The following is a 23,712-nucleotide window of genomic DNA, read 5'->3' as shown; positions in this document are numbered from 1 at the left end:
AATTTGTTGTGGTTGATAAAAATCATTCCACTTCTTGGTGTACAATATTTTGCTCACCTAAAACTTCTGCCAAAACTATATCGATTTAAAGCCATTTCAAATTTGACTTTTTGTCTTAGTGAAGTCGAAATATCTGGGATGGTTGGTGATCCAACTTATAAACAACCCCTTTTACTGAGTTAATGCTCCACCGATACGTCTCACACAAGTATGCGGGATTTTTCTGATTAAGCTTAAACGTGCTACCTCTAATCTTCTTGAGAATATCGGTGTGAATGATCGATTGGTATAAAACTTTGTAAATAGAAATGGTTGATTGGTATTTGCACTATACTGCTGTTATTGTTTGAGTGCAATACTAAACAGAATGAAAAACGAAACCTAAGTAAATGACTGTATATATGCTGTACATTATGTTACAACGTTAAAAATAAGTAAAGTTCTTTATGTATATATATATCATTTTATATACATTTATATTATTTGAATCACAATAATTAGATTCAAAGATCATAATTGAACATTTTTGTGATTGATGGATCTCCTAAAAGTGGGTAACTCAAGTCAGAGAAAAACCGCGAATACCCAGAAGCTACAGAAAAGTAATTCAGGATTATGGTGGCAACGTATAGACGTCAGTATATAAACTAGACTCGACAAAATGAATCAGTCCAGTTCTATCAGTTAAATATATTCCTCTCTTTCTCTCTCTCTCTATCTTTGTAGACACGTGAAACAGATCATTAAAACTTGACAAACGAAGCGTGGCAAAGTGCAAAGGGTATGTTATCTGTTAAAAACTGGGATTACAGAGATTTCAAACAAGATATGTATGTAGCCTAATATTGTTTAATTGGTGAGTTAATTACAGTAAACACAAAATATATTCGACATCATAAATAAAATTATCGATATTTATATTTAATATTTGTTTTTAAGTTGAGTTGTCCATTGTCAGTTTTATAGCAATGAGAACATTATTTTGGCAATTTACAAGCTTTGGGCCTAAATGAGTCATTGCACATAATGTGGATGCATTTGCCTCAAACTATTTCTTTGTTTTCAACTCTGCCTGTTTTGTACCTTGACCACATTTATCAGTTATGAGAAGGTAACTTGAACTCAGACTGACGACTCCAGTCATTGTTTGAAAATAGCTGCCGATGATGGAGACATGTTCAGTTTCAAAGCTTTGAAATGTGTTTGAACGAAGACGGATAAGAACGCTTTAAACAGGGAGAAGATTTGAAATGTGGCAAGGCATAACGGACATAAATTGAGGTATGAACCTGTACTTCCACGTTATCATAGATACCGAAGTTAAAATAGAAGACAGCTCTTCCTGGTAAAAGAATTGTTAGTTCGCAGAGATTCGAATAGACTTAAGACGGCATTCGGATTTGATTGTCCCTGACAGTTAGGGCGCTAGTTGAATGTTATGCTCGCCTAGGTAAAATATCGATCTAACCTGGCACCCCATCATCACGCAACCAAATGTGGAGGTTTCGTTTAACCGAAAGCATTTCCCATCCTAATATTTACAAGGTTAGAATCGAGAACTTGATAATTATTAGAAAACTTCCATTCCTAAATGCATATCAATTCTATCAAATTCCAAACGTCCAACGTAACTTAAAACTCATAATGTTATCACACCAGGTGATATCCTCAGTCTTTCGAAACTTAAAAAAACGCATTGTCGTGTCACAACGTTCGACGAAAACCTCATTTTTATCAATATTCTGAGTGGCTTTTAAGTAATGAATCTCAAATATCTGCCTAAGATATTTTCTTTGGAAAAGTATCAAAAAGTAATCGCATCTTATATAATTGATTGCAGCTGACACGATGTCCGACCTCCGTTATCAGTCAGTGATCAACCACAACGTAGACAAATTTACATAGCACGCTAAATAACCATTATCTTTTTTAAAGTCGATCTAAAGAGAGTGGTTAAGCAGAACTGTGGTATGTAGAGCTAGCTCAGTATAACGTTTGTATGTTATGAAATAAATAAACCTGAAAAGGATTAGAAAAAAAAACTCGTACTAAACGTCTTGCGTTTCAACCAATCGCAAATATATTTCAAGTTCTGAAAGGCAGAAAAGCTGAGGTAAACGTTAAAGTGGATGCAAGTCAACATCTTTTGTTACAATAAACGATAAATCTATTGTACTTGTTTCGAGCCAGCTGGGCACTCTTTCTTATATGCGTAACAAAAAACATTTCGAGACATGGTTCGTAAAATTTCATGTATGTTTGTTAAATAAATAAAGGTCGCACGCACACATTTCGATGTAAAGGAGGATCCTCTTTGAACGAAGTCATAGGCGACTGATGTACCAAGGGTAGAATTATGATACGGTATCAAAGTGAAATCCATTGACTGCTTTGGTATATATATGGGAAAGCTTACACAAATTTCTGATTCAAAATCACGTAGATGTACTCAATATATTTAGGCCGGATTTTTGCAATTCAATTATTTGGTTGTGGTTTTTTGAAGGACGACAAGCGCAGACTCAATTTACCGCCATACAGTCGACCAACTTTATGAGTAACGTATGTTCTACCGCAAACTTTTGTTTGCGTTCTATGATTAAAAGTTTATATGAGCAATTAGGAGAAGTACTTACTCCAATCGGAACCAATTAGTGTTGCTCTGGCATTTCGATGCTGGAAACATTGCAAAAATGGCTTCAGTAGCATTGGAATAATGCTCTAGTCAAATCTTTAAGAAAAGTGAATAAATTAGTGAGAGTGTTTTTTTTATCAAGCTTGTAGAATTCAACTGAATAAAAATAAAAAACAATTATTGCTTTTCCTCATTTACTGATCTCTGGTATAATGATGTTTAGCACATCGAGGGTCGCAATTTTTGTATATATAAACAATTCGAAGACATAACCAAGCAACATGCTGACGAAATTCAATCCACATAATGGATTGGATTTATTTTGCGGCTGTTATAAGCTTGTGTTTTTGAGTCTGAATTGGGTACTTCGCTGGTAATTGTTTGAATTATAACGCTTTTATGTTTGCTATGTTTGTCATGGTGTCATATTTCGCTAACAATCGATACGAAAAAACGAGAAATTGAAGATTTAAAAGGATCAGACAAAGAATATACATAATATAGTAATTGAGCTGTCAGAGTCAAGTTTGCGTTTCTTATATAAAATATGTGATTATATGTTTAACGTAAAACAAAGACCAATATTTGAGCTCAACTTTGTGGTTTTAATCTTAAAATTTTGTTTACGAGGACAAATTTGTAGAAAATCCGTTTTCGTTATAATTGTATTTGAAAATCCCAGTTGTTATATTATTTATAAGACATGTTTAAATAGAAGTGAGTGGTCCTCAATGTAGGTGGCATAAGGGTATTCAGTATGTTTTGAATAGCTGTCCGTACTATAACAATAAAATTATATTTGAAAACATAATATGGTTGTGATGAAATATAAGGTCAATCGAGTTGGCAAGCAACTAAAAATGCAAAGCACACTGAAAAAAGTGTAAAAGCTAACAATTACACGCTATTAATATACCACGAAAATTATCTTTGAGGCAAAAATATTAATGAATATTATAACAAAAAAGTATATCGATTACCCTCTTGTCAAATTAAATCTAGTCATTCATGAATAAAAAAATATTTTAAATACAATTGAGACATTTTCATTATAGCAAAATACTGTAGCAATCGAAAGGCAATTTTACTCATCTCCGCAGAGAAAAAGGGCCTTCTTATTGTTGACGATTACCTTATATACTTAATTACTTGGTAGGCAAATTAACTTTAGTACAGCGCGATTGCAGTAGGATCTAGCCTGGACGGATCGTTTCGTCAATGGTACATAACCGTCACGAGTATAAAAGGACTCTCATAGAATAATTTATCATTGGTTCAAAGTTAATCCTCAACACAAAAAAAATAAATATCAGGTTTTTCAAATGTTTAATATTTTGTAAATGCCTGGTATAGGTAAAGAATTTAGAAAGTATTGGTTGTCAATTTAGGGTTACAAATTTGGCATGTTTGGTTGCTGCTGTATTTTGGGTAAAACACTCGCTTCTCAATTTTCAATTTCCCACGTACTAAATTTCTAAACATTTTCTGAATTTCAACAGATCTCTACTTTAGTTTTGCAGCTCTTGCACGCGTGAGTACATATATAGACAAACTAAGCGCTGACTTTCGGCGCGAAAAAATTGCTAGTTGTCAGCTAAGGTTATAAATTACAGTCATCAGATTTAACTAGGTTAGACGAACTGAAGGTTCCAGAATAAACAATTCTTGGAATAATAAAAAATAATATGTTATAAAACTTGCCACAACTTTAATAAACGGATCGGTACTGATAGACAAAGCAGGCAAGACCAAATGTAAACAAAGAAAGTATGCTCAGCGCGCTAATATAGATAAAAGAAATTTGATGTAGTACAGGCACTGGTGGAAGCATATACTGCCGGTAGTCCGCTGGGAGTTTGAATATGCACTTTCACCCTTTTGTTCATAACGCTTCAGTTTAGTTTAGCGTTTCTCAAAGTTGTCAGTCATTACAGCAAAACTATATGAAGCGATTTGAGGGGTGTGGTAATTAGGTGAATGATGGAAACAGAGTATATATTAGCAATGGCGTTAAATACATATCGAATGATATTGTGTGGCTATGTCAATAGTAGGCCTTCGATTCTGCCTGACGTTGAATTCTTTCACTCGAGTATATTTTATGCGCTTCATGTTTGGTATAAGATTGATCTGCACTATCACACATCGTCTATATGTGACATACAAAGTATAAAAAGTCAATTAGGGATACGCCTGAATTATCACGGACGAAATACATACATCATAATTCAAGTACGATATTACACTCGCCTGTATTCTTACTGGCTCCGGTATGTTTGATATGTTTCAAATTTTGTCAAATTCTTCATTTAATGTCAGCTTTGGGTGAATATTTCGTGAATGGTATAATTTTTACGTTCCAGGAGAAAGTGCGGGATAGTTCATTGACAATATATTAGAGATAGGACAAATGGAGAGTGATTTAGTTATTTGAAAAGTAAGGTCGACATCAGAAAAGCTTTTTGGGATGATTTATAGTTTTCATTCCGTTACAATTTTAGACAATTTTTAAACTGAACGAAAATTTTATTTATACTACTATTTGTTCATGCTATGTATTTGTTTATGTTGTAAAATAGCGATATTGTACAAATTGATAAAATCTCGTAAAAGCAATTCTTTCGATTATAGAATATTTGAGTGCTTTCGTAAATGCAGTGTAATAAGAATTCATATTATAGAATTCCTATTTTACGTTCAATGCTTATTTTGTTTCAGAGCATTCAAATAGCCAAATTAATCTTCAAGTACGTCTTATCAATGCAACAGATACACTCACATCAACATTCTCGTTTCGCATTTCGGGATCGTTTTGATTTTGAAAAATTATGGGAACTATCTGGGAATATGGAATTTTATTTTTATCAACATTTTCGTTAACGGTGAGTGATAAATTTTACAATTTTTTTATGAAAGTTCTGATAAATTCACGAAAGTATTCTGAAATCTGCCAAAACACATAATGACACTGTACTCTCTTAGTTTCGAATTTTAAGCTCTCAATTAATATATAATTCTTATTTCAAATTATTACTGCAAAAATAGAAAAAAACTTTATTGCTAGAATTCGGGTCGGTATCTGCGTTGAAACTATTGTCACCCGTTTTTTTTGTGGTTGATTTTATAATATTGCGCCAATGTATTTCATGAAATATCAAGTGCAGGTATGAAAAATGTCATATACAAAATTAGGAATACTCTCTACCCTACAAACTGTGATATGAGTGCGCATTAGGGAATAAATTCAAGATAACAATTTGTGGTAAAGTCTCAAACGCTCGTGTCATTATTTATGCCATCATAAAGTGTAACAAAGGATGAATATGCATAGGAGAATATTTCATTTAGACATTATCGCATCATACCGGGAAGTGTAATATATAAATAGAGAAGATGTACGTAGCATTTCGGGTTTGGAACTATATCTTCTGATATCCTTTACTTTCAAATTTCCACATTTATATTTTTACGACATTTTGAGAAACTTAATTTACAGTACATGTGGAAATTTATAGTTCGAACTTTTTTTTTATAATTACATCAAAACCATTTTTTTTTTAAAGTCAAAATGACATAGAAAAGTTTATTACCCTGATCTTTTACATAATTTTTGTTTGTTGATTTTTTGGTTTTTGATACTTTTATTTAGTTTACTCTTAAAATGCATTTAGTTTGTTATGTTAAAAACTATTACAACGTGCTTTGCAGCAACTGTAAAAAACACACACATTCTTAAACACATTTATACAAATGCAAAATCAGGTAATTCAAAAAATCAAATCAAAATATAATTATCCACATTTTTCTAATCATCAACACGGAAAACAACCGTGATTTTTATCGTAATAAGTAATGTAAAGCGGTCGGGAAATAATGAAACAAATTTAAAAAGAATGTGACCATCATGTTTTCTACATTTCTCTACATTTCCCAAAAACAATTTAGGGCTTATAAATTACTGAAAGATATTTCAGACTTAAGCAATCTTGCAAGCGTATCCATTCGTAAGCACGGTTTGTTGTCAAATCTAACACCGTAATCTCTTTCGGCAAATTGACGAATTTGTTTGGAATGTACACTCTGAAAAATATACGGATAATATTACAAGTCTTGCTAAGTTATTCAAACCACCTCGAGCGCTAAATAGCAGTTGCAATGCACAAAACCTTCTTGAAATCAAGCTTGTGGTATTTATAATTTAAACCTTCAAACCCGGCTCATCTTTGATTAGGTTTGTACTGTTATTCTTCCCGGCCCACACCTTGAATCAACTCGAGAGAGTATGATATAACAGAAGCGGCGAGAGATGTCTGGCGTTAAATCCCTGGGAGATTTGTAGCAATTGAAAGATGCTGAACTAATGCTACATCTTTATGTAACATAATATACCGACAAAGAACGTTGGATGTGTTTGCACTCACTTCTTTAGAGGATTTATGTTGTTCATGATTTACAAAAAACATTTCTGAATCGCAGCTACGATTGCGATTGTTTTAATATTTGGTAATCTCCGCGGGTTAGCCACGATGTTTCAGGCTTCAATTACGAATATACAAAATTAAAAAAAGTGGGCAATCAAAAATTAGTGTTTTGAACTAACCTAGATTCCTAATAATCTATTCATTTGGCAGTAAAATCACGAGAGTTAAGTCCTGTATTTACTGCAAAAGAAACTTATTTAATTGGAATTGATATTTTATTTATCTGCATTCTGACAATGTCTTTTTTGTCGTACGGAAAAAATTAAATCTTCCTAAACTTCCTTGCCCATAATTGGCATTAATTTGCTTGGTATTTTACCCTATTCAGTTTTATCTATTGGCAAGTGATGAAGAGTTGGCTATTCCACATGCATAGGGCGATCCAATTATTGGCGATCTATGCTATTATAAACACTTCGAATGTACATCTTGCTAAGATTGTTCGACTCCTTTCGGAAGTTATCATCAGGGTGACTATGAAAATGCATTTCTTCGAATCAATCTTCAAACTATGCTTTCGATTATTTATTTAATAGATTGTTATCGGAACAACACCCGATGAGAGTACAAAATTTCATTATACGAAGGCTCATTATAAACTTCACCAACTTGTTCGACGGGAGACGCACCCGCATCTTGAAGGTGGGTTGTTTAAAATGTGTAAGAAATTTTATATATATACGGAAAATAATCCCTACCCACGTATTGCCAAAGTGAGAGACGTAAAATAAACTATAGATCTCTCTTGCGGTCAAAATATGCTACAATTAAAGGAAAAACTACTGGCATTTCATTGTTTGCTTCATTAAATATTTGAAATGGATCACCAGTTACAATATTTCCTAATAAAATCCCAAAAGGAGAAACTGGTAATATGACTGATTTATAGTGCTGGTACTTTATCATTGTACCTCATGGTGCTATAAATTGTGGCCTAATTCAAGACTAAACAATGACTTTGAAATTTTAGACTAATTAATCTGTATGCTTTCTATTTGTATTCTACTTCTATTTGTAATCGCTTCTCAGAATTCTCGTAATTCATGAGCGACCTCGACGGGAAATGGTTCTCAAATTTGAGTACTCTCTTCAAGAGGTTTGTTAACAAACTCTTCTGATGACCCGTCAAACATTGTGTCACTTAGACGTCACACCTTCACAAATAAAAACTAGGTCGTCAATCTTGGTTTCGAGTTTTTAATTCATTATTAGCCCCCGCGGTGTTTGATTTGCGTGGGTTTAATTTGCTATCAAATTATCATTTTGACATGGCAAGCAAACACCTGTCGGCACTTTTATTCTGATGTCGATAATTCGATTAATTGTGGGTCTAAGTTTGGATATATCCCAGCTGAGGCAAAGTAAACAGAAAGTAAAAAAAAGTAAGAATATACAAACCAAAATGTTGCAGTATACCAAGCAGCCTCACACGGAACCGTCGTTAAATCGTACCCGATTTCAAAAAATGATATAATAGTTTTTTCTCGCTAAATAAACGTGTATACCAATGATTGAAAAGACAAAAATAGCGCGTATTAACTTTTACAACTTTTACGTAAATTTTATTTTGATTTTAACAGCTTTCGGATATCACTAAAAACACAAAATTTACAACTAGTGCCACATCCACCGCAAAGCAAACTATACAATTTTCTGTGATATATTAGTTTTAAAATAAATATTGAATGCAAATGTATTCGCACATTTCATCCTCATTTCAACTTTTCTCATTGAAATTGCTAAGATTTTGATGTCCGTTCGAGTTACGAACAAGATTGCTTTGATTAAAATTGACTTCACATTACATAGCAATATGTTCAATTTTTCATTTTTAAGTTAAATTTAGGGAGTGGTAGATATTTTACTATTAGATAAAACTGTTTGTAACTTTGAAAAAGTGTTATAAATTTGACTGACCATCTGCACTGGTATATACGCCACTTTCTTGCTAATCAAAGACAATTACATTCCAGCTGGAAATTAAAGTCTGATGCCACACCTCAAAATTAGGGGGAAGGGGATTTTGAAATCGTAGGGAGAGGGGGTGTAAGGGTGGGTTCTGTAATTAAACAATTGAAAAAAAAATGATGTTCAAACAGCTTTCACGCTGTGAATATCACAAATTATAACCTCGTACTCGCGCTCTTTTCCCCTATTTTTTGGCAGCAAACATACGAATATAAACACTCAATCACAAATTGGAAAATTTTATTTTTCAGAGGTAAGAAATCGGTAACTTATCGGCAATAGGATTAGATGGGCAATTAAAAATGTCACAAATCACTTTACAAAAACCATAAATTAGATTTTTGTTAGAATAATAGTTATGACAACCACGACAAACAGTTGGTTTATTACTAAATCATATTTAAATTATATTTATAATATATTCAGATTTCGAAATCGTACTTCTTGAATATTACAGTGAAGATCACAATCCTATAACGGACATTTATCACAATCGAAAGCGAAGGAGTCTTTCTAGCACTGAAAATTTGAAGTTTTTCAAAGTCACATCTCACGGCCACGAATTCCATGTTGAACTAGAATCAAATACCAAGTTTCTTTCTCCCACGTTTTCTGTAACTAAAATAAAAAATGATGAAACTACAACGGAGATATTGGAATATAAAGAAATCATCGACGATGAAATTATTAATTGCCATTTCGTTGGAAAAATGATTTCCCATGAAAACAGAAGTACATCAATTAGCACGTGTAATGGATTGGTAAGAAGTGCGCCTTTTTCTTATATTATGAATATGTGCATATACATATGATTGCAACCAATTTATTCTAAAGACTTCAATGCGTGACTAGAGTAGGCTACTTCAAAACTATATTGAAAAGCGATATAGTTGTGTCGCACTCTGTGGCAATCTGCCAGATTGCAGAAACCCTAAACTTGACTCTTGTTTTTACAAGCAGTATGAAGATTTATTTATTACTGAAAAGTAACTAGATTCATATAATCACATCAGAACAAGATATTATATTGCTGTATGTATATTTTTAAACAATTTTTTTGTTGATAGTCATCAAATTTTTGATAAAACGATAAATTTTCCCCCAGGGACGTGGTACAAGTTCTTGTACTTTCAGTTAAAATAGATACTAACCAAATGAATAAATTTAAATAAAGATGTGGCATTAAATTTTCCATACGATATTCACTCTGTAAAGTTTATGGGGCCGAGTTTGTCTTTTAATTTGCGCTTACAAAACGAGAGATTTATCAAATCTTTCTCTTTATTTTATATTTCAAAGTCTCTCGTTTCAAAAAATCTAAACATCTCTCCTTTTGTCTAAGATGGAAACTCTCGTTTTCAAATGATTTGGCAATTTGCTGCAGGTACTCCAAGCATATCAAGATTTTTAGCTCTTACGCTTCGAATTATTTTATGCCATTTCACATGCCAAAAGTTGCGTCATCTTGTTGCGTCTATAGTAGGATATTTCGTCATTCGTATCCTGGTGCTTTATACGCCTGAACACAATAGAACAATGAAATCTCAACCGGTGAATCGGTATCGTCACGGGTGTTTGAAAAGTCCTCGTGTGCTGATGAAAGCACGCGTACGAAAATTGTAATGCTCGCGATGATGGAACTTTCTCAGCTTAATGTTGATATCAGCAGTAGGAACGATTCATAAAACAATTGCAGTATTTTAAAATATTCCCCTACTTTATTACATAATTATAAGCAGGCTTGCGTTTCTAGCCGAGCTCTGATTCATTCCATAATATATTCAGTTCTAAATCGTTCATTTATTGTTTTTCATATGTGATTAGTTACAAATATTGGCTTATAGTCTCAGATGCACGTTTAAACGTCTTGAACTAATGATTTTTTATATAAAGATCTCCCTATTAGCACAGTTGATATAATACAGAAATATTCATAAATAATATTAAATTGATACAGCGTATCGCGTAATCCACATATTCAAGATATACAATTAAAGAATTACTAATACATACATTTTTTTCTACAGCATTCTATTTTTCAATCGGATACAAGAAGTGCGCCAAGATTACGGTGACCCAAAGACCCACCGTATTTAATAATCAAACGCTAATATATAATAATGATTGGCCATAACAATAAAATGATTGACAGCAATTCAGATCTTCATTTCTTGTTTTAGACTGGCCTTTTACGGACAGAAGAAGATGATTTTATTATAGAGCCGGTTCCAGATCATCTTGAACACGAATTTTTAGAATCTCAACAACCTCACATTATTTATAAACGAAAACATTTAACCACGAAGAAAGAGCGTTTGCATTTTTGTGGAAAACAAAAACGACGTAAGAACAAGTATTTTTGCTTAATATAAGATGATTGCCTTTTTCAAAAGTTGCAATTCTGAAATATTTTGTTAATTGCGAATGCTTGTAACTTTTCGGTATAAATCAATAGATTAAACTGGAGATTGGGTTGGGATTGGGAGTATATGAGGTATAGTATCAGGCAAACCGGCGAAATTGAAAAACTAAAGTCTCCTTCATTTTCGCAAACAAGTCCTTTAGCGACATTTATTTCCAGTTGTTAATATTTCAAAGTGAAGTCAACCATATATGGTTTGGTCAATTTTGTAATAATTTTAAAAATGCAAAAATCTGATCAAAATGAGATTGTATGTGAAGAAATACAATGGTGTTAAAGTACTCGTTGACTAACTATTTATTTGGACTATTACTGGCAATTATTTACTTGCTGTCATCACAACAGTAATTAATAATTAGTATTGGTCCTCTTATTTTCTGGAGTATACGATATAATAGTGCGGATTTCCACTTCCGGGTCGTATTCTTCCGCTACTACACAATAACCTACCTACTTGTTTAGTGTAATTTAGAACAAGCTAGGGTCACATAAAAAGCCACCTACCGACAAATCGCCTGCTTCAACAGGTTTGCGCACAATTCAAGGACGCTTTTAGGGAATCTCAACAAGATCTTTGTTTGCATATGCCACTTGAAGTAACTTAGCTAGGTGACGTAATATTTTTCATTGGTAGTTACTTGTGGCCAAGATTGGACTGTAAGTAAAACGTGTCTCATGAAGTGGGTCAGATTGATTAAGGGTCTGAAAATTTATTCCTAATTGTAACATTAATTCATAGAAAATATAGACATGGAGAACTTAAGTGATTGTAAACGCGGCATTGGATTTTTAAATCATATATTATCATATTACTAAGGAGATTGTAATTGATTTTCGAAGCAACCAAACGGATGATGCATCGCCTCAAATCATAAGTGCAAATATTCAATATTGCTCGCATTTGCTTTTGTTTGCTTGTATGTTGTTTGATGGCACCCAGGATTGCCACCTCTTTTAACATCATCAACGATTAAACAAACTGTACTCGCATAGATCAAAAGAGAAAACACACAATTGATCTTCGAGTTCACACACCTGGGAGATTTAATATGAAATTAAATCTCAATTTGAAAGCATTTTGCTGAGTGTGAATATTGATGAAAAAAAGAGAGATAAAACCAAAGTTGGGCCGTGGATAAAACGACTATCATATGTACCACGATGGACAGATTAATTTCAAGAAGATTAATCTACATAAAATCGCCAAATATCACGTTTCAAGTAAAATGAGTGTTTGTCGGGCGTGAAATTACTCCAATCAATTTAGTTGTCGAAAACGTTAAGACAAATAATTCATATATTCATTCAACTCATTCAAAACTGCATCGTCATGCAGAATAAATAACACAAACATAAACAAATAATAATTCAGAAAATTTATTGTTGTCGGAAGAAAGGTATTTGAACACAATTCCCGTTGCTTCTGTTTGCTAATATGCCGTAAATTTATTTTATTTAGAAGTCAAATGATTATTTGTTCATTTTTTTTTGTAAAATTCTACCTAAATGTAAATATGTGTATTTATAACAAATCCATTCTGGCTATGAGTCCCACTGACCCCAACCCGCTTTGAAAAACTTTAAATAATTTACGACACAGACGGAATGTTTTTGAATTGGCGCACATTACTCATGGGGTAGGATGGGACTTACACATTTATCCTAGGGGAAAGGCAGTAGTCAGAGGTGCGGTGGCGAGCGTATTCCTAACGCTTAGCACGATGAGCCACACCGCCGCGCCATGTCCAATTAAATTTCTGATTATACTTTTATTCCACTATTTTTCTATCAGATCCGATATCAACATCAATCGAAGACATAGCCGAAATCAAAGAGTTATCTGACGGAGAAAGAATAATTGTACGATCGAAGAAAAAGGCAATACAAGAAGTAGTTTCTGAAGAGAACGGTGATCACAAGCGACAAAAACGAAATGTAATAGAAAAAGCATCAAAAACTAGGAAGGAACGAATCGTTAAAACATTGGTTGTCGCTGATCGACAATTGATAAAAAATCACGAAAAAGATCACGTCGATGTAACAACTTACGTACTCACCGTTATGAACATGGTAAGAATATGATGAATGGTTTTGAACATATGCAATATTGAGTTGCCACACTGGTTTGCACAGTTATTACATAAAAACTAAATGATCATATGGTATTATTACATTCCAATCATCACTCGTCATGTGGGAAGTGGTTTCCTGAATGCGGTTAATTGCGATTATTCATGCTAATTGCTGTACGATTTGGACAAATCCCAAATTTGCGGTGATGAACCGCGGATGCAATGTGTCTGGAACGCTTTCTTTTTAGTGGTTCAATAACAGTTTACCGCTACGCTATAGGTCGATATTAAAAATGACACCCAAAGCTTTAACACCAATAAATTTTATAATTCTATGACATTATGTAGGCTACTTTTATAATAACAAAATGGCAGACTCGCCAATGAAAATGGCCTTTTACATACGAGGGGGGACCTAAAGTATTTTTATGAAAATAACTAACTACAAATAAACATACAGAACTACTATCTTTCAGGTAGCAAGTCTGTTCAAGGATGGTACATTGGATGAAAACATCAGCATTGTTTTAGTTGGAATCGTCTTGCTCGAAGATGACGCGGTATATTTTTTCCAATAATTAATATTCCATAATATTACATTAAATTAAATACATATGTTTTTCAATTTTAACGTACCTATGGTGAAAATTTTATACTCAAGAGTGAAGTTTTGGGTAGCTGCCGAAGGGTTAAGAAATGAATCATACTAATTAGCGTTGAATGAATATAAATAGTAGTTGAGGTAGGTTCTCGAGTACCGGAATCTCATTTCCATTAGGTGATAATAAATGACGTCAAACTAACCCTTACATTTGTACGTTTGTAGTTAGTATTAGATAAGGAAGAAAGCTTAGTTTTACTGAAATTTCCAAGTCATCGGGATTGACAAAAACGTTTACTGCGATGCCAGCTTCCGACTACTGTTATTTATAATGTTCCAAGCCTCAAATTTAATTAAAATATTTTATCTCGGCTTTCAACAAGTCTAAAGCATTGATACATTCCGTTTCAAACAATTAACATATACGAAACCAGGAAATTCAGAAGTAGGAGTCCGAATTCGTTTACTTTATATATATATATTCCACAGCTGTTTGCTTATTAGTCACAAAATGGAAAACTTATATTCATGTACGATTGTAATGCCATCTTTGATATTATATTTTCAGGATCTTCAGTTGGATCACAGAGCCGATAAATCGTTAATGAACTTTTGTCGTTGGCAAGCTAACTTCAACACTACTAACGGGAGAAAACCTGATCATTCTATTTTGCTGACAGGATTAGACATTTGCGTTGATAAAAACGAACCCTGTGACACTCTTGGTGTGTTTTAATTTTTTTGTAACAGTATTATTCTCTCTCATGCATTTGACACCAATTGCATAGAAATTATTTATAAATTTCTATTATACTTGTTTTCTTATTTTTATAAACAATGTAAGTTTAGTGTGTCATTGTTTATACCTTTTAGGCCTTGCCCAGATTGGGGGAATGTGCACTCAATCAGGAAGTTGTACAATTAACGAAGATATGGGACTAGGACTTGCCTTTACTGTCGCACACGAAACTGGCCACAGGTAGGCTACCGAGTATAAAAAAAAAATATTGCTACGATAATGACTCTATCAATTCTGATTACTATACTACAGTTTTGGAATGAAGCACGACGGTCAGGGAAATTCATGCGGCAAACGAGATGGGCATATAATGTCTTCTGCGCTCAACACTTTGAATGGGGTTTTTACATGGTCATCATGTAGTCGGAAGAGTATGGCCCAATTTTTCAAGTAAGAGAAAAATATCATACAATTTTAACGCTGTCCCAGAATGTGATGACCACTTGTCCCGCATTTAGCCCATTGTTAGTACACTTGTCGACATTGCGGCACTCTTCCCACTTGCCCCACACGTGTCCCGCACTCACTCTACTTGTCCCACACTCACCCTACTGTTTTCAGCTAGGAAAGATAAATATCGTGGTGCAGATGATTGGAGTGGAAAGGGGCCAAAGTGGACATATGAAGTGAAATTCGTGCTGTATTTTGGGTTACAATAAATATAATATCTTGGCAGATGGCATACAATTGGGATAAGTTGGGACATTTTTGATCCCATTTTAATACTCGTTTTTATGACATTAAAGAATGATACTTTTAGAACTGCTCGGTCTCATTGCCTCGATGATGGTGACAATGAATTCCCTAACGTCACATTACCAGAAAAACTACCAGGAGAAAAATATAGCGCTAATCAGCAATGCAAACTTCAATATGGAAGATCTGCTAAACTATGTAATTCTCGATATCAAAATAACATGGTAAGCTAAAAGGTAATTTATTATAAATACACATCTTATTTGAATAAAGGTAAAATTACTTTAAAATATCAAAGACGCACATGAGAACATACCATACTTATAAAATTCACAGAGACATTAGGATGTGATAAAAGTTTGGAAAAGTTGCATAGACAATATTTCTAAATTACGACGGGTTAATCAATCTTTGGCTCAATACTTTTTTCTTTCCAGTCTCTGTCTTACGTATTTTTTTTTATCTATGCACGGTTGACTCATCACTTTGGTACTCTCATTGACATCCTTAAAGATAATTTGACCATTGTCTTTTATTCAATGCCATCATTCAGAATCTAGTCTGTAAGTTATTATGGTGCCGCAATGAAGATGGTGTCTGCGAGACCAAATATATGCCTGCTGCTGAAGGTACAACATGTGGAATGCGAAGGGTTAGTTAGTACTTGCTTTTTATATTTCCTTAATAAGTAACTGCAAAAGAAGTCATTTGATACCATGCGTCTTCTAAGATATGAAGAACCAAAATCCAACGCCATATGCGCTGTATAATATAGTTCGATTTGAACCAACATAAGTTTCTTAACATAAAATTCTGAAATATTCCGGCCAACTTGCGCTGATTATTTGGTTTCTGCAAGACTAACTACTTATTTTTCTTCTATATTCCGGCCAACACGCTAATCCAGGACATCGCACCTTTTTCACTGATAGAGTTTTAAAAAAAATGAAATGCAATCTTTCATTTTGTACAAACTGCATAACTATGAAAATATGTTTATAAAATTCATATAAATATTTTTGGAGTAGTCAATCTTTGTATGGTCAGATAATAAACAATCTTTCAAGAAAATATCCCATTTTTTAGTGGTGTAGAAGAGGTGTCTGCGTATCTAAAGGTTCTCCACCTCCAAAGGCGATTAATGGTGGTTGGTCAAAATTTGGTCCGTGGTCAGAATGCAGCAGAACGTGTGGTGGCGGGGTTTCATTTAGACAAAGATATTGTAACAATCCAATGACAATGTACGGAGGAAGATATTGCGAAGGCGATGAAAAGATATATGAAATTTGCAACTACCAGGTAATGTAATACTTGCCTTGTGTTGCCTATGGCTATAATTTTACGTGGTGTACTTTTCGCGTTTTCACTTTTCTAGAATGTGTAGTGTAGCAAGAAGCACATATAAACATTTTCGTTGGTATACTATATAATATAATAAACTTTACGAAATAAGAGTTAAAATTCTTTGTTATCAACTCAAATCTTCATGTAACATAATGATACACACAATAGATTGGCATTCTTTGAATTATTTAGAATGTCTTTTCAAATTTGTACTTATAGGTGTAATATGATATGCAGTCATTTAAAGTCAGGGGAATTTTAGAATCAAAAATAGTATTTAGTTGGAACATTTTCCCACTTACTTATTGTAACTAATTTTAGAAATGCCCACCAGATGCTCTCAATTTCCGGGCACAGCAATGTGCTACATATAATAGCCAACCGTATCGTCGACAATATTTTTCGTGGATTCCTTTCACAAAGTACTGGAAGTATGGTGAGTCTATTTTTTCTTGTACTGAGTTAATTTCTGAACCATCAAAAGTGTTCCTCAACATTTGCAGTTCATAAAATTAATAGTGTAAACATCATTTGTATCTAGATTTCAACAAATGTGCTCTTCTATGTGAAGCAGATGGGTTGGGATTTTTTGATCGCCTTTCACCTCAAGTTGTGGATGGTACACGGTGTGACGGAGTATCTAATGACGTTTGCATTGCTGGTCAATGTGTGGTGAGTATTTGTAGATGAGATTTTTGACATAAATACACATATGGATATGAAGAGCGACCTATTGGTGGCACTTGTATTAAAAGTTATACATACATGCATATATATTATGTAAATATAGTAAAGAAAGTTTTTATATGATTGATTTATAAATGTTAGTGTTTGGGGATTCAGAAAAAGTAATATTTTTCGAGAGGTGCAGAGCATGTAATAGGAAAGTTGAATATGATCGTAAACTTATCCGGTTCCGTAGAACTGGTGACATTGCAGATATTATAAAAGGCAAATATATGTCCTAGAAATATGACGAATTCATTTTACTGACGTCATTTGATAAACCCGGGTGTTCACTGGTAATATCTCAAAAATTTTAATCAACTCAATAGATATCACAAGTAAGGCACAATTCATGATGTATTTCATGATTTTTTCCCGTAAAAAACCTAATTATACTAAACAATTTACAGCGTGTTGGATGTGACTTCGTGGTAAATTCGAACTCGAGCGTAGATGCATGTGGTGTTTGTAATGGTGATAACTCTACATGTAAATTTGTAAATGGAAGTTTCACAGAACAAGTACCAGATAGTGGTTCGTATTTTATTTTATATAACAAAGTTTAACTAATTATAAGTATTTGTTATCTAATTTTCATCTTAAGGACGTTGTACAGCTTTCTGATAATTAGCAGAATGTGCGTATGGCACTGGCGCTATATGTATATCAGTTGGCTGTATATGTATACTTTGAGCTCATGGCTCACAGGCAAGAATGTAATCTAGGCCAGTAGTGTGATATTATTTTAAACTATCACAATGTTTTTAAAAGTACAGACAATTCAAATTCAGGGTATTATCCTCTGGTCAAGATTCCAGAAGGAGCTCGTTCGATACGAATATGGGAAAATAAATGTTGCACTCATACGTATATTGCAGCCCGAAGTCCTACAGACCAATCGAGGTAACTTGACATTGATTATAACGTTATATTTGGCACAGACTTTCTGTTCGACTAAACTTGACAGAAACAGTAAAATCATGTCTGAACTTGTGAATATATTGCTTTAAAGCATGGCACATGGCTGGATCTGGATGCTGTAAAACAATATTGTTTAGGTCTTGATTTAAAAATTGAAGTGAAAAGTCTGACGCGGTCCCAAACTATCTAACCTTATCCGACTCTAATTAATCCTTTTTTCAGATACTACCTAAACGGTAATTGGCGAGTCGATCTGTATGGAAAAATGAATTTTGCTGGAACAAGCTGGAAATATGAAAGGGAAGGAACAAAAAGTGAAACATTATATACTGATGGTCCTCTCACGGAAGATGTTCTGATTGAGGTATCGCAGTATCTTATATCGATGCTCCATAGCTTTAATCGAATTTAAATGTTATATACTTGAATACTATTAGAACACAATGACGTCAAAGAGTCCAAACTTCTCGCAAGCACAAACTTGATTTTTAATTAATAGACTGTTTTTTTTTTCTGGTGACCTATATCTCTGTTGGTGATGGGTTACCGACATGTGTATAGCTGGCGATTCAACATTCCTTTATATAAAGTGAAATAAATCTGATGTCACACGTCGAATAGAGTATTTAATGAAATTTGTTGGAAAGTTAAAATTAGTTTTCACTTTTTACAGGCGTTAATAGTTCAAAAAAATCCCGGAGTATCGTACACATATACAATCAAGGAAATGGACAACAAATTGCTACATAACAACCAGCAAAAACCTCGACATACATACGCATGGTTAGAAGAATTCACACCTTGCTCTAAGTCCTGCGCAGGAGGTACAGTGTTGGACAATGTAATAATTTGTTATTCATAGGATAAGACAAAAAAAATTTCAGAATGCTTATTTACCAATAAATTCATTTTATTATTTTTTATTTAATTTTCTTCTTCAATCAACACACCAGTTCCAAATTGTTACATTTTGTTAGTGTAAATTTGCTTGAAAGTGAATTTTACTGTTGTTATTCATTAGGCGAGCAAAGCAGCGTGCTAACATGTTTGGAAGATAATGTGCATGAGGTAAACGATAGTTATTGTGAAGAGGTAGCACCCAGACCAGAAAATCGGATTAAAAAGTGCAATACTCAGCTGTGTCCTGCAAGGTAATATGAACCTCATTACTCAAAAATGTTAACATCAAGAGTAATGTGAAGGATAGAATTACAGTACGTTAACTGTTTTACCGAAGTAATTAACTACAATCATGTATTTTATCAAATAAATTCAGTTAGGGATGCGCACTGCACGTATCAAATTATGTAATTCGAAGTTATTCCCGAACATATTTATCAAGCTTGATGTCATCTGAATCTGAATATAATGTTGCAGTTGGGAGACAGGAGAGTGGAATTCTTGTAGTCGAACTTGTGGTGGTGGTATTCAAACACGACAGGTTTCATGCAAGAGAATGACTGATGATGGACCAGAATACGCTTCAACAAACGAGTGTGATCTCAGTAAAAAGCCACAAAGAAATCAAATATGTTCAAAGGAAGACTGTCCACCTGAATGGAAAACTAGTAGATGGTCGCAGGTAAGCTGGTAGGCGGTAGACTAGATACCAGTTAAATCGAAAGAATTAAATCGTAGGCAAGATAGGTCGCTTAAAGAATATAATTAAATTTTGGCGTTATTTGTAACACTTTTTTTCATTTCGAATTATATTCTCTTGATTTGCTGATAAATACTACAACATTTCAATGATGGGTCTAACCCATGAAATGAAAAAAAGATGCAGAGGATAAAACCTTTTATAATGTGGTTAACATTTATATCTCAGTGCTCAAGAACGTGTGGTCGGGGAGTTCGTACAAGAACAATATCTTGCAAGAGTGGGATGAGAAAAATACCGGAAAGTAATTGCAAATCAAAATCGAAACCAATATTCAGGCAACATTGTTTGATTTCTTATTGCAGAAGGAGATTTCAATGGCTGCTTTCCAGTTGGGCATCGGTAAATGCTTTCTCATTCTTTTTTACTTTTTTGTCATTACCAGCACGAATGATTTTCAGCTAGAGCATTCAGTTTACAATCAGTAAAATAACGAATCTGACTGATCGAAAGAGTGTTGTCAGACAAATATGAAGTTAAATATAGTATACGAGGTTGGCGTTGTGTTTAATAGATAATTTCGATAAATAGATAATTTTTATTTTACAGAATAGAGATCAGAAAGACATTTTGCAAATTCATAGTTTCAAAAACAGTTTCTTATTCAATTTACCACATATCATCATACTTATCACGCCAAAATCCGACTAGTTGTCTTCATATCCTTCGCTGTGTTTAAATGATTATGTTTATTAATATATTTTATATTCTAGTGTTCTGTTAGTTGCGGAGAAGGTCAAGAAACGAGACGGTTGAAATGTATTTTCAAAGACAGGGTCGGTCAGAATAAACAAGTCCACGCACGAAGATGCAGACATCTGAGAAAACCGCGTTCTTCGATGACAAGGTCATGCTCTCTAGAAATATGTGTTGCTTCACACAACGCGACGGACAATTCTGATATAACTACAAAAAGCGTTGATGGAGAAAATAATAGTACAAGTGTATCATCAAGGCGTAAGTCAGGCAATCACCGACATAAAATCAAAATTGAAACTAGGGGACCAACTTGGGTGCCCAGCGAATGGCAAAAGGTGCAGTATATATCTTTCTATATAAATACATTGTAACTTACATAAATTTCTCTTTGATTATGATATTTCATTGTTGCTGTCAGATATACATGTGTTAGAATGCTAATAGTAATTAAGATATATTTTCTACCTAATTCAATTTTAAATTTAATAATAAAGTGGAATTGTGTATATTACATTCATTTTTTCCCTTTATTCGTTACCAGTGCACTGTTACTTGCGATGGGGGCCACCAAGTAAGAGCAGTAAAATGCTTATCTGATGGAAAAACCTCAATAGATTGTTCGTTCGATGAAAAACCAGCAAATACAAGAATTTGTAACACGAAGGATTGTTCAGCAGTCGAAGAAGGTTGAAATACGTTTCGTTGTGTCTTTATTTTTAGATTCATATATTCATGACGTAACACTTTCAATCACGTGCCAATTAATATTTTGGAGAGGTAACAAAGGTCAATTCAAACACATTGTTAGGTCTTTTATACCTTACTCTGACACAAAAAAATTGTTTTCTACATTAGATCTATTTATTTATTAATTTTTCTCTCAATTTCAGATCCTTGCGTTGATTCTTTTAAATGGTGCCATTTAGTACCTCATCACAATACATGCTCTCATGCGTATTTCGGAAAACAATGTTGTAAATCCTGCAAAAAAAGATCTAAGTGATCGATTCTTCAAAGACAACATTAAAATTGATATACCTCTAACCTAACTACCTAAAATAGACAAGTAAGTTGAAATGAATTTTGGACATTTATTGGGATGTAAGATCAATAAAATAGAGCAGAACTACCTTGCATCAACGCAGGAAGGAAAAACGAAGTTTAACACAAAGAATTCCGTGTTCCTATTTACAACAATAATGTCCAAATCATTCATCAACATACGAAAATAAATAAGATTTGCGGAAAATCAAGTGCATGGCGCGTATAGCTTCACTGAAGAATAGAATTGTCTGCAAATCACAAAATAGGAATATAGCTGCCACTACCAAAGCATACCAAGTCTCGTGTTCATTTTTGTGTTTGCCAATACTGTATATTGGACAAAAATTGTTTTTTTTTTCTCTTTTTTGTGTTTGTGCTGTTAACAAATAGCAATAACATATTATCGTCTGCATTAGGAAGAAATCTACTTCATTTTTATTATGTTTACTCATAACCACACTGTGTATTTATTCTTTGTTACTTACTAACAATATTATTGTTATTATATAATAATACATATTAATATTTTTTATTGTTACCTTTTGCGCTATATATAACTTTACTTCATTAATTTATTAAACTATGAAATAAAACTTTCTGCGTGATTTATTTTCCATATTCTCAATACTCAAGCCTTGACATAGAGGAAAATTATTTGAAGTTAGTGGTGAATTTTTTCCGTTGCAAAATTATTTCTCTGGGAGCACTCTAGAAGTTTTTGTATTATTTTTCACTATGTGATAGTTTATTCTCCCAAAGAGTATAATTAAGGTGTCTGTTTTTACGCACGTATTTCAAATCAGGAGTAATTTTCAAACTGAATTTTCAATGGCAGATTTACCACCCAGCTGGGCACTTTTCTCCGATTTACTTCCGGATTATAGCGTTTCCGGATGCTTCAAATTTTACTCAACCAGTCATCTTATCCTAAGAGTGTAGTCGGGAGTATGGCACACAGATGAAAAAAAAATCATATTACTTGTTTATATAAGATCCGGGCATGGTCGATAAATATGATCTCATTTTAAATTTAACTTTCTTCCAACTTTAATCCAATTTGGAGGATTAATATCTGTTTCACACTCACGTTTTCTCATTTTGTGTTAGATTTTGATTTTGACCCTGAATAAATATTCGTACTCACTAGGTGGTAATAAGCATAAACTATACAACTTCTATAAATAGAGAAATAGTAGTACCAAACCGAGGCATGAAAAATATTTGATACTTGGTCAAAATTTAAAGACTTTTATGAAGAAACGTTGGGAATAAACTTTGGTTGATATATTTTGGATTTTCATGAACTTCCAGGTTTTTTCTCATCGTTGCAAGTCAGAAGATCAAAAAATAGCATGATTGGTTGATATTTCGATTCACATTTCAACATTCAAAAAATACTTCAAAGGGCTCTGAAAAATGCTATGTTCTCTGACCTGAAAAACGTTCATCCCACCCAGCACCAATAAGTAAACATTAATGGCACCGGAAATATTTCCGGAATAAAAATATTTTTATATTTCACGCTAAGGTAACGTCATGCGTGTCGTACCATCCTAACGAATGTTAAGCTTGACTGAATAGAGGGTGTGGATGAACCCCTACCGACTGTAAAATGTTGATACTAAATCCCATAGGTCGTATACT

General features: G+C 33.5%; 1 protein-coding gene across 2 annotated transcripts; it reads left to right on the top strand.

Moving 5' to 3' along the window:
- Window positions 1-1,072: 1,072 nt before the first annotated feature.
- On the top strand, window positions 1,073-22,677 carry LOC120336767 (A disintegrin and metalloproteinase with thrombospondin motifs 18-like). 2 transcript variants are annotated; one of them, XM_039404525.2, is made up of 25 exons: window positions 1,075-1,281; window positions 5,354-5,517; window positions 7,653-7,758; window positions 9,511-9,845; window positions 11,265-11,427; window positions 13,299-13,576; window positions 14,055-14,138; window positions 14,748-14,904; window positions 15,053-15,158; window positions 15,231-15,368; window positions 15,739-15,898; window positions 16,228-16,326; window positions 16,761-16,973; window positions 17,340-17,454; window positions 17,560-17,690; window positions 18,155-18,278; window positions 18,536-18,647; window positions 18,888-19,029; window positions 19,339-19,489; window positions 19,687-19,816; window positions 20,043-20,247; window positions 20,494-20,667; window positions 21,039-21,359; window positions 21,566-21,710; window positions 21,915-22,677. In XM_039404525.2, the coding sequence occupies exons 2-25, from the start codon at window positions 5,464-5,466 to the stop codon at window positions 22,025-22,027; spliced, it is 3,756 nt and encodes a 1,251-aa protein (XP_039260459.2). In that variant the 5' UTR covers window positions 1,075-1,281; window positions 5,354-5,463; the 3' UTR covers window positions 22,028-22,677. The 2 variants fall into 2 exon arrangements, with proteins under 2 accessions (XP_039260460.2, XP_039260459.2); XM_039404526.2 differs by lacking the exon at window positions 15,231-15,368 and having other exon boundaries at window positions 1,073-1,281.
- The last annotated feature ends 1,035 nt before the right edge of the window (window positions 22,678-23,712 follow it).

Source organism: Styela clava, chromosome 2 (assembly GCF_964204865.1).
Source record: "Styela clava chromosome 2, kaStyClav1.hap1.2, whole genome shotgun sequence".
Taxonomy (NCBI): domain Eukaryota; kingdom Metazoa; phylum Chordata; class Ascidiacea; order Stolidobranchia; family Styelidae; genus Styela; species Styela clava.
Note: the sequence above shows the minus strand (reverse complement) of the source record. Positions and strands in the feature narration are given on the sequence as shown.